Source organism: Dama dama, chromosome 1 (assembly GCF_033118175.1).
Source record: "Dama dama isolate Ldn47 chromosome 1, ASM3311817v1, whole genome shotgun sequence".
Taxonomy (NCBI): Eukaryota; Metazoa; Chordata; class Mammalia; order Artiodactyla; family Cervidae; genus Dama; species Dama dama.
Genome location: NC_083681.1, coordinates 81,651,089 through 81,662,647, shown reverse-complemented (window position 1 = coordinate 81,662,647; position 11,559 = coordinate 81,651,089). Strand labels below are relative to the sequence as shown.

The 11,559-nt window shown below is 48.5% G+C and overlaps 1 protein-coding gene across 1 annotated transcript; it reads left to right on the top strand.

Moving 5' to 3' along the window:
* Positions 1–10,284: 10,284 nt before the first annotated feature.
* LOC133073756 (olfactory receptor 5AP2-like) lies at positions 10,285–11,244 on the top strand. Its single transcript, XM_061167729.1, has one exon. It carries the CDS (start codon positions 10,285–10,287, stop codon positions 11,242–11,244), a length of 960 nt encoding a protein of 319 aa, XP_061023712.1.
* The last annotated feature ends 315 nt before the right edge of the window (positions 11,245–11,559 follow it).

Genomic DNA, 11,559 nt, shown 5'->3' with positions numbered 1-11,559 from the left:
AATAATAACTCCCATCCCCCTCTTTTCCAAGCCCATGTTAACTTTCTAAATCTATAAATTTGCCTATTCTAAGTACCTCACATAAGTGGGATTACATAATATTTGCCTTTTTGTATATGGCTTATTTCATTTAACATAAAGCTGTCAAGCTTCATTGACACTGGGACTTTCCTGGAGGTCCAGGGGTTAAGACTTCACCTTCCAATGCAGGGGTTGCAGGTTCGATCCCTGGTCGGGGAGCTAAAATCCCATGTGCCTCGGGGCCAAAAAACCCAAAACATAAAACAGAAATGATACTGTAACAAGTTCAGTAAAGACTCTCAAATACTGAGAAAAAAAAGATTCATTCACGTTGCTGCATGTATCAGACTTTCACCCTTTTTCTGGCTGAATAATATTCTATTCTATGTATATTCTATGTTTTGTTCATCTGTTCATCTGTTGGTGGACATCTGAGTGGTTTCCGCCTTTGACGTATTCTGAATAAGACTGCTAGGAACACCGGTGTACAAACACCTGTTGGAGTCTCTGTGTTAGATGAATTATGTCGCCCTCGAAAGTTACAGTTTGAAAAATTAACCTCCAGAATTTTAGAATATGACTGTATTTTGAGATAGGATTTTTAAGGGGGCTATTAAGGCAGAATAGGTCATGTGGATGGGCCTGACCTAATATGACTCCTGTCCTTGTAAGGAGAGATTAGAATACAGACACCCAGAGGAGAGAACGTGAGGACCCAGAGAGAAAGCAGTCATCTGCAAGGCAAGGGGAGCCTCAGGAGAAACCAGCTCTAACAGCTCCTTTATGGCGGATCCCACCCTCTAGAGCCTGGGCTTTTTCTGTTTGCTTGTTTGAACTGGCTGCACTGTCTTGGCTGTTGCTCACTGGCCTGCTCTGGCTGCAGCGAGCAGGGACTACTTCCGAGGTGCAGTGGCGGCTTCTCACCGCAGCGGCCTCCCTTGTGGCGGAGCCTGGGCCGGCTCTAGAGCCTGGGCTCAGTAGTTGTGACACAGGGGCTCAGCTGCCCCAGGGCAGGTGGGGTCTTCCCAGACCAGGCATCAAACCCGAGTCCTCTGCATTGGAAGGAGGATTCTTAACCCCTGGACCACCAGGGATGTCCCCAGAATCTGTTGTTTAAGCAACATAGTCTGTAGTAACTTGTTATGGCAACCCCAGCAAATAAACACACCCTACTTTCTTTTTTTTTTTTTTATTTATTTATTTATTTTAATTGGAGGCTAATTACTTTACAATATTGTGTTGGTTTTTGCCATACATTGACATGAATCAGCCGTGGGACACACCCTACTTTCAATTCTTTTAGGCATATAGCTAGATGTGGAATTACCACGTGATCTAATTAATCATACGATAATCCTAGATTTAACTTTTTGAGGAACCACCAGGCTGTTTTCCACAGCTCCTGCACCATTGTACATCCCCACCGGCAGGGCACCAACATTCCACGTTCACCACATCCTTACCAACACTATTGTGTTCCTGGGGTCTTTTTTAAACAAGGTGTGAAGGAGTCCTCTCCTTTTAAAGGGTCCGATAGGTTGACACTTCTTGGTTAGACTCAGGGCTTCAGATGCAAATCCCTGAGTCTGTCTGCATTTGTAATCTGTTATCATTCTCTCTCTTTGGAAAGGGGAAGAGGTATCTGCCTGCTGTAGCTAGATCTGTGCCCATTTGAAGTTCGTTAGAGGCTCTGGAAAGATCTATTATTTCTTAAAGACCCTTCTGCTCCTTCCAAAGTAAGGGAGAACCATTTCATTTTAAGGTAATGAACCTAGAAAGACCCTCCCACACTTGCATAAGAATACATATCCTAAGATATTCATGGCTGACTATAATCATGAAACTCTACAAACAATGTATGTTCACCAATGCAAAATAGTTCAATTAGTTGTTGTACGCTACTACATTGAGATATTATACAGTAAAACCATAGCCAAAGTGAATGAACAATGCTGCTGTTCAGTCTTTAAGTCGTGTCTGACTCTTTGGGACCCCGTGGACTGCACTGCGCCAGGCTTCCGTGTCCTTCACCATCTCCTGGAGTTTGTTCAAACTCACAACCATCAAGTAGGTGATGCTACCCAACCATCTCATCCTCTGTCAACCCCTTCTCCTCCTGCCCTCAACCTTTCCCAGCATCAGGGGCTTTCCCAGTGAGTCGGTTCTTTGCATCAGGTGGCCAGAGTATTGGGGCTTCAGCTTCAGCATCAGTTCTTCCAATTAACATTCAGGGTTGATTTCCTTTAGGATGAACTGGTTTGATCCCCTCCAGCATCACAATTTGAAAGCATCAATTCTTTGGTGTTCAGCCTTCTTTATGGTCCAACTCTCACATCCATACATCACTGGAAAAACTATAGCTTTGACTATATGGACCTTTGTTGGCAAAGTGGTATCTCTGCTTTTTAATACATTATCTGGTTTTTTCATAGTTTTCCTTCCAAGGAGCAAGCATCTTTTAATTTTATGGCTGCAGTCACTGTCCATAATGATTTTGGAGCCCAGGAAAATAAAATCTGTCACTGTTTCCACTTTTTCCCCATCTATTTGACATGAAGTGATGGGACCAGATGCCGTGATCTTAGTTTTTTGAATGTTGAGCTATAAGCCAGCTTTAACTATAACTACATTATTATCCTGAAGAATTCCTTAAAAATATGTTGTTGAGAACACGATTGCAAATTGCAAAAGGATATGGACAGTGTGACCCCAGGCAGCCTGGGACTGGCCATAGTTCTGCCACGTGCTCACTGTATAACCTTGGGGGATGGATGTAACATCTGTACCTCAGTCTTCTTATCTGCCAAATAATAAAACAGTACCTAGTAATGGTACCGAGGAGCTAACCAGACTCAGTACATGTAAAACCTTTCAGATAATGGCTGGCACACAAAAATGCCCAGTAAGTATTAGCTACTGTTATTTTCTATGAATTCATAACTGTACTGAAATATAGACTTGCTAAGAAAAACTATCCAAAACTTGGAGATAATGGGAAAAGGTGAGTAGCATGTCTTTTTGGTGTCATTCTACGGCCTTGTTTAATAGGCCCACCCAAAGATTTATTTAGGAAAATGAACCTGGTTAGACTCATTGCTTACTGTTGATTAAAGGTTTCAGACTTAGTGAAGTTACTTGTTAACTTACAGATTTTTTCCCCCCATGGAAATGCAAATAACATTTATCTTATAGAAGAAATAGCCCCAAGGTTTACAGTTAATTTCCATATAGCTCAAGAGCCACTGGCTGTCTAACTCTATAGTCTTTCTCTAATTTTCTCTTTTAAGTTAATAAAACTTCTTTTATTAATTTTGTCAAGTTCTTTGCCTAAAGATATTCATCCTCTCCAATGCTTTTTGGAACCAGCATTAACATCTTACTGTTTTCCTCATTGGTGAGTTGGGTAAACACTTTGATGTGTGTTTCTTTTTGTTTGGATTGATGGCTCATGAAGGCATTATGCAAAATGAGATAAGTCAGAGATAGAAACAAATGCCATGCAACCTCACTTATGTAGTCATCACTAAAATAGTCAAATTCATAAAAACAGAGAGTATGATAAATTAATACCCATTTACCGATCATCCAAGTTCAACCAACAAGTTATAGAGTCTCACCATCACCACTCCTCCCCCTCAATTTTTTTTACCTTTTTAAATATAATTTATTTTATATTTATAATGTACCTTAATATAATTTTTAAAGTTACAAGAATAATACAGAAACTCTAGGCAATGCAGGAGACACGAGAGAAGCAGTTTTGATCCCTGGGTTGGGAAGATCTCCTGGTGAAGGGCACGGGAACCCACTCCAGTGTTCTTGCCTGGAGAACCCCATGGACAGAGGAGCCTGGTGGGCTACAGTCCACGGGGTCACAGAGTCGGACTCGACTGGGCACACACACACCGTAGAGTTGCAGAGTCGGACACGATTAAAGCGACTAAGCGTGTGTACAAGCATGTGCCTTATATAGGACCAACTGTTTCCATTTTGCCCCATTGATAATACATATATGTACATAATAAATACATAAAATATTCTTATCTGAATCTGTATACATTTTCTTGCAAACCATTTATTGCTAAATATTTTAGTGAGCAGTTCCTGAGACTAGGTCACTGTCTTCCTTAGCCTGGACAGAATCAAAACTGGGACGTTTTATAGTTACATAGCACTATTATTTAATAAACATTCATGTTCAATTCCTGTCAATACTCTCCAAAATGTCCTTTATATTTATCCCCATACACCCATCCAGATAATTTTAAAGAAAATCACAATGTCCTGTCATTAACTGGTATCCATGGGATTTTCCAGGCAAGAATACTGGAGAGGGCTGCCATTACCTTCTCCACATTAACTGGTAATAAATGTTCAAATATGTTCCTTTTCTTACTGTTGCTGCCTAGACTTTGCTGGTGCCCTAGCTCCTGGTCTTCCCACTGGGCAATCCAGGCCTGACTCAGCAGAGTGGAGCCATCGCGTCTCAGCTGAGAGCCTCTGGGTCACGTGTCCTGTGCTCCTCTTCATCTCAGACACTCATGATTCCAGGACCTCCAACACCCCCACTCCAGGAGCCTCAGCTGAGCCATCAGGGGACAGGCTCAGGGGAGCAGAGTCAGCTGACAAATAGAGAGCAGGCCCGCTCCCCGCCACCCGCAAACACAGAGAAAAGGGGGATGATCCGAGTGCACTTTTGCTCCTGGGTAAAAATTCCCTTGGCTCCTCCTTATGCCCGTTGGCATTTCCTGTGCTTAAAAAGTAGCTTCAGTTCTAAAAATAATACTTTTTTAACTGCTAATAATAATAAACCACCCATTCCGTTAACAAAGCCCCCAGTGCCTGCTTAGACGAGTCCCTGGTGGCTGAAGCCAGGAGAGCTTCCCAGGGAGGGTCAGGCCCCGGGATGCCTGCCCCTGTGTCCCCAGCCCGCTCAGCGCTCCCCCGCGGCTGGGACACGGGGCCGGCGAGGAACGGGGCGCAGCCGGCCTGACCCCCCCCCAGACTCGCTCCCCGTGGGGCTCAGCGCTGCCCATCGGCCTCCAGGGTTGCAGCCCAGGGCAGGTCCTCAGTGTCCAGCCAAGCTCCCCTGGGCCCTTTAGTAGACTAGCTGGGCAAACTGGCCTCCAGATTCCAGCAAGCCCCCAAGGGGGCAGGATAACGTCTCTTCACCCAGAATTCAGAGTCCAGGGAGGAGGCCGGATGGCTCCCACCTCTCCGACTGAGTCTCCCTGCGGCTGAGATGGAACCATAAGCGCCAGCCCCTCAAAGAGACCCTAATTTCTCTCTGCTTCAAGACCAAAGCAAGTGACCAGATTCTGCAGGGAATCATCCCTTCTGCCCTGAGACGGCCCCTCCCGGGGTCCCAGGAGAGGATGTGGACCCGGGGGTGTTTCAGGGCCTCCCTGGAGCTCTGATCATCCCTTCTGCCCTGAGACTGCTCCTCCCGGGGTCCCAGGAGAGGATGAGGAGCCGGCATGTTTCAGGGCCTCCCTGGAGCTCTGAGCCTCCACCGCACCTGGGGTCAGGAGAGGGCACAGCCAGCCTGATAAACTGGCAGGACCGGAGGCGCCCTCAGCTTCAGTCCTGAGGGCCGCTATCTGTTCACCTGAGCTGGGTGCCCTGCCACCAGCTCTGACTCCAGAAACAGCTCCAGAGAGAACCCCAAAGACACGGCTGGCGTGGCAGTGAGTCTCGGGGTCCCCCGCGTGCTGGGCGGGGAGGTTCCTGAGTTCCCACTGAAGGTGCGCCAGGTGGGAGCACCGCCCACTGAGGTGGATGATGGTTCATCGGAAGTCCTACTGAGTCCCCCAGCAGAGCGGGTTCAGAGAGCTGAGGTCGCCTGTTCTCTTCTCCTTCCTCTCCCCCAAATCTGGACGCGCCCCACCCCCTACTCTGCCACCTGTCAGCATTTCCTGAGCCCCCACTGCATTCAGGGGTCCCCGGAAAGCTCGTCCAGCTCCCCATGTTCATAATGTAACTTGGGGTGAGATGGAAGTTAACGCACGTCACATGTCTACCCTGCTTCCAGAAGTGTGCTGGGTGCGGTGACACCCGCTGCTTCCTCCCTCCAGGAACTGGGGAGACTGAGGCTCCAAAGGGTTGAGTCTCTCAAACACCAGGTCCCCCGCCTCTTCTCACGCACTTTCTGCCCAGTGAATGTTTGCCGAGGCAGTGAGCTCCCACTCCGGCCAGTCACCTGTTCCCATCTCCTCCACCCAGCTCCACCTTCCTGTTTTCAGGGTCCAGCCCCGTCCCCCCTTTCCGAAGCCCTCACGATCCCTCCAGGGCTTCCTTCTGCTGAGTGGCCACCACCCAACTGCACTCCAGGGTCACGAGGGTCAGTTTCTCTCTCAGCAGTATTTCAAGTTCCTAAATGACCAAGGCCTGGCTTCATGCTATTTTGAACAGTGGTTTAAATACTTTTGAACAAAGGGAATGGTTCAAATAGCTTTTGGTATCAGTCATTGTTCAAATATTTGCTATTCACTTGATACAAAACTTAGAACAGCCTCTGCTTTCAGAAGTTACAGTGTGATGGGGGGAAAAAAATAAAGTAGTGGGGGGGGAGAAGAACATGGAAACATTGACAAAGCCCTGTTAAACAGTCCTTAGAACACCTGTGAGTCAAACTCGCCTGCCAGATCCCAGCAGCACTCGGAAGGGAATTCAGCCGGGTGAGGGGAGGCTGGCTGGCAGGCCTGCGGGAGCACATCCGGAGGCTCCTCGCTAGCTGAGAGCCTCGGGGTGCATCTCTGAGGCTGTCAGTCAAGGTCATCGTCATGGAGAACGACTGATAGATGTGCCTCTGAAGGAACCAAGCGTTCATGTGGGACCTGGGACGGGAGTAGCCAATTAGTAGGGACCCGGGGAAGGTGGTTAGACGTGGGGAGCTGGGGGGAGGACCAGAAACCTCCTTCACTGGAAAACCGGGTGGGGTTCAGCCCAAGCGCAACGCTGGATGTGATGCTTTGTGGGGCGTGGGGCGGGGGGGAATCAGGCCGTCCTCCCAGGAGACAAAAAGGAAAATGCTGATTTTCTTTGTGGATCAGAGGCTCGTGGACGTTTGGATCTGGACAAAAGTAAACCCTTAAAGTAAGAAAGTTAGAAAGGGAAGTGTGCATATGAAAAACACATGGGGCAGAGAAACGGGAGTCCAGGGCAGGAAGCGGGTTGCACAGGCTAAACTTCAAGGCTGAATCACGAGACAGGATTCCGCCACACTGTCAGGACCCTGACTGCCAGCGATGCATGCTGTGACCTTTGCAATAAACAGAAGGCTGCTCTGTGAAGGGCACGGGGTGTTCCAGTGAGTTCCTCACGTCCCAGAATCAGGAGACCAGCTGGGGGAGGAAGCAGAGGCCACAGGGCAAGAGACAAGATCCCTGGAACTGACAGCCCTTCCCATCTTCCGACCAGGGTGGTGTCCCTTTGGGGATAAGGGAAGACTTTCCGAAGAGCTCAGGGGCCAAAAGGAACCAATTTCCAGAACCTCAATTCACGCTTTTAGGAAAACAGCGTCCCTGGACACGCATCTGTAGTCGAGTGCTGGGCTGCTTTCTCATCTTCCTCTCCACAGTCACCCTTCTCCCACTTTCAAAAGGAAATATCCCCCCCAAAAACAGGGAAATATCTCGACTGTTAGTAGAAGACTTCTCACCAGCACACAGAACACCCAGGATATCACAGACAGAAAAATAATTTCATAAACAGGTGCTGAAAAAGTAAATGACTTTCATGACTTTTTTTAAGGACTTTTTTTTTAAACAAACTGATTTTATGAAATGAATGAATATATGCTAATGAATGAATATAAGCCTAGAAAAATATTTAACTCAGGTGGGACTCTTTCCACAAAATGGAGAGGGGACCTTTCATTATTAACAGCTGACTGGCGCTCTGTGACCACCTAGAAGCTTGGGGTGGCGCGCGGGGTGAGAGGGAGGTTCAAGACGGAGGCAACACGTGGACACCTACGGCGGATTCACGTTGTACGGCAGCCAGCACGGTATGGTACAGCACGTATCCTCCAGTTAAAAGAAAATTTTAAAAAACACAATAAAAAGCAAAATTAAGAATAATTTTTGATGACACGCCACTATGGGATTCTCGGCACTAAGGAGCTCGATGGATTCAGTGACGTCACCATAACAAAGCTCCTTCTGTTCCCATTTATTCATCTACGTTAACGAGGTTTCACAGAAGTTGCCACTTCAGGTATAACATATCTACCCGGGATTACTGCCATGAGTGGACAAGGTACTTAAATAGATCCTTGTGAGCTGGTCAGACTCTCCTAACGTTGTCTCCTGGAATCAGCCATGGAGAATCCTTTTCCCAGACGCGTCTGGGTGGGTTCTTCGTGTGCTGTGTGGGGCTCCGCTGGCAGCAAGGTCTGGACCCAGGCAAGGAGCCCTGCCCCTCAGTCAGATGGTCAGCACCAGGCCTGACCTCAGACATCCTTCATGCACAACCTTGATTTTGCTATCGAGGGATCAGAGGGCTAGAGAGAGGAGACGCCGAAGCTAAGAGAACCAACAGGCACCAGAGCCAGACCCAGAAGCAGGTCTCCGTCCGTCCTGTCCCCGGCTCTCCCTTCATCCCCTGTCCTGTCACAGCAGGCGGGACAGAGATGAGGCTGTCGCACGTTCTGTCAAGTTCAATGCTTTTCCCTCCGTGTCCTCTGTACAAGCTGCTAGGCTTGGATGAAGAGGTGGTGAGGTGTCCCTGGGCTTGATCTGCAGAACTTTAGCCCAAACTCTCAACAAAGAAGGATTTGAGGAACAGAAGAGAGAGGAAAATGTGGGGAAGAAAGAAAGGATTCAGCCTGTCCAGTCCTCCTATGGAGAAACGTCCTGGAGGACAGACAAGGAAGCCCCAAAACACCATGTACAGTCTGACTGGTCTCCGAGGTGACATTTAACTCAGTAGATTCTCAGAGGACAAAATGGTTATGGTAAAGAGGAGGGGGTGCCCGGAGTGTGTTTAAGAACAAGATAGAATGAGTAGTCATACATGCCACAACATGGGTGAGCCCTGCAAAAACTAAGTGAGGCCCCAAAGACCATCGATTGTGTGAATCCTATGACATGAAATATCTAGAGTAGGCAAATCCATAGAGCCAGAAAGTAGATTAATTGTTGCCAAGGGCTGGGGGAAGGGGAAAACAAGAGGTGACTGGTAATAGTTAACAGAGTTTTCTTTCTTTGGTGATGAAAGTGCTCTGCAATTAAACATTAGGGGTGGTTGTGCAATGCTATGAATAGACAAACAACCACTGGTTTCTACGCCTTTAAATAGTGAGCTTTATGATACGTGAATTACATCTTGATTTTAAAAAGGTCAGAATGAGGGCTTCCCTGCGGGTCCAGAGGTTAAGAATCTGCCTGCCAACGCAGGGGACACAGGTTCAATCCCTGGTTCAGGAAGATCCCACATGCCGCAGGGCAAGGAAGCCCATGCACCACAACCACTGAAGCCCACTGCCTAGAGCCCGAGCTGCCCCGAGAAGCCCCCACACCACACGTAGAGAGGAGCCCCCGACTCCCCACAGCCAGACAGAGCCCAGGCACAGCAACCAGGACCCAGCGCAGCCAAAACAAATACCAAATAACTTTCTAAAAAGGATAGAATGAAATCATTGTCAAATAGTCATGAGCATTATGTATGGATATACTCACAATAGAGTGGGGGAATGACCTCATGTTTATTGATAACCTACTGTGTCCCACACATTCAAAGGTTTTAGATTTGTATTTTCATTTCCACCAAAGAGCAACCCTGAGAAGTAGACTTCTTTTCCCTCCTTTAAAGATAAGAAAAACAAGGCTCATGAATATAGCTTCTCCAAAGAGATACCACCAGTTAGCGGCACAGTCAGAATTAAGACAGGTCTGTCTGGCTTCAGCGCCCATGTCCTATCCACTATGACGTGATACTTGCCATTATTTCTTTTTTTTTTAATATTTGTTTATTAGCCTGGCTGTGCCAGGTCTTCGGTGAGGAGTATCTGATCTTTAGTTGCAGCATGCAAACACTTCGGGGAAGCCTGTGGGATCTGGTTCCCAGGCCAGGATCCAAAACTGGACCCCCAGCCTTGGAAGCGTGAAGTCTTAGCCACTGGACAACCAGGGAAGCCTCCCGATTTCTTCTTGTAGACGAAGACACACTCACGTGACGTTCACCCTCGATGCACCTTGCACATGCTCGGGTGGACACGCTCAGTAATACTGTCTGAGTGATGGTCAGTTGTCACCTCTGCAGATGACGCCTGGAGAACTAGCCCTTGCCGCTGGAAACTACACCCCTGTCACCCACTTCATCTTGCTGGGATTCTCCAATGACCCAGACCTCCAGAAGCTTCTCTTCGGAGGCTTCCTGCTCATCTACGCCATGACCGTGGTGGGCAACCTGGGGATGATGGCGCTCATCTTCACGGACTCCCGCCTCCACAGTCCCATGTACTTCTTTCTCAGCGTCCTCTCTTTCCTCGATGTCTGTTACTCCTCGGTGGTCACACCCAAGCTGCTGGTCGACCTTCTGGCCTCTGACAGGTCCATCTCCTTCAAGGGCTGCGTGGTCCAGATGACCTTCTTTGTGATGCACGCCACAGCTGAGAGCTTCCTGCTGGCTTCCATGGCCTACGACCGCTGCACGGCCATCTGCCGACCTCTCCACTACGGCTCCGTCATGACCAGGGGCACCTGTCTCCAGCTGGTGGCCGCTTCCTATGCTTTCGGTGGAGCTAATTCTGCTCTTGAAACTGGGAATGTCTTTGCCCTGCCTTTCTGTGGGCCCAACCGGGTACTGCACTACTTCTGTGACATCCAACCCCTTCTCCGCCTGGCCTGTGCAAACACAGCCATGGCAGGAGTGATCCTCTATGTCTTCTCTGCCCTGGTTACCTATCTGCCTGCTGCCCTCATCCTCACCTCCTACTGCCTGGTCTTGCTGGCCATTGGGAGGATGCGCTCAGCAGCTGGGAAGGAGAAGGCCCTCTCCACGTGTGCCTCCCACTTCCTGGCCATTGCCATCTTCTACAGCACGGTGATTTTCACCTACGTCCAGCCTCATGGATCCACTGATGATTTCAGTGGCCAGGTAGTGTCTGTCTGTTACACCATCATAACCCCCATGCTCAACCCCTTCATCTACAGCCTCCGCAACAAGGAGGTGAAGGAGGCCCTGCAGAGGAAGCTCCAAGTCAATATCTTTCCCTGCTGAGCCCGGCAAGGCTGTTGGAATGAGGAAGGCATCAGTCAGTTCTGTCACTCAGTCGTGTCCGACTCTTTATGCCCCCATGGACTGTAGCACGCCAGGCCTCCCTGTCCATCACCAACTCCCAGAGTTTGCTCAAACTCATGTCCATCACATCAGTGATGCCATCCAACCATCTCATCCTCTGTCATCCCCTTCTCCTCCTGCCTTCAATCTTTCCCAGGGTCTTTTCTAAAGAGTCAGTTCTTCACATCACGAGGCCAAAGGATTGGAGTTTCAGCCTCAGCATGAGTCCTTCCAGTGAATATTCAGGACTGACCT

What these genes read in the sequence shown, in the direction of transcription:
- LOC133073756 (XM_061167729.1), top strand. Translation starts at nt 10,285, where the DNA reads ATGACGCCTGGAGAACTAGCCCTTGCCGCTGGAAACTACACCCCTGTC.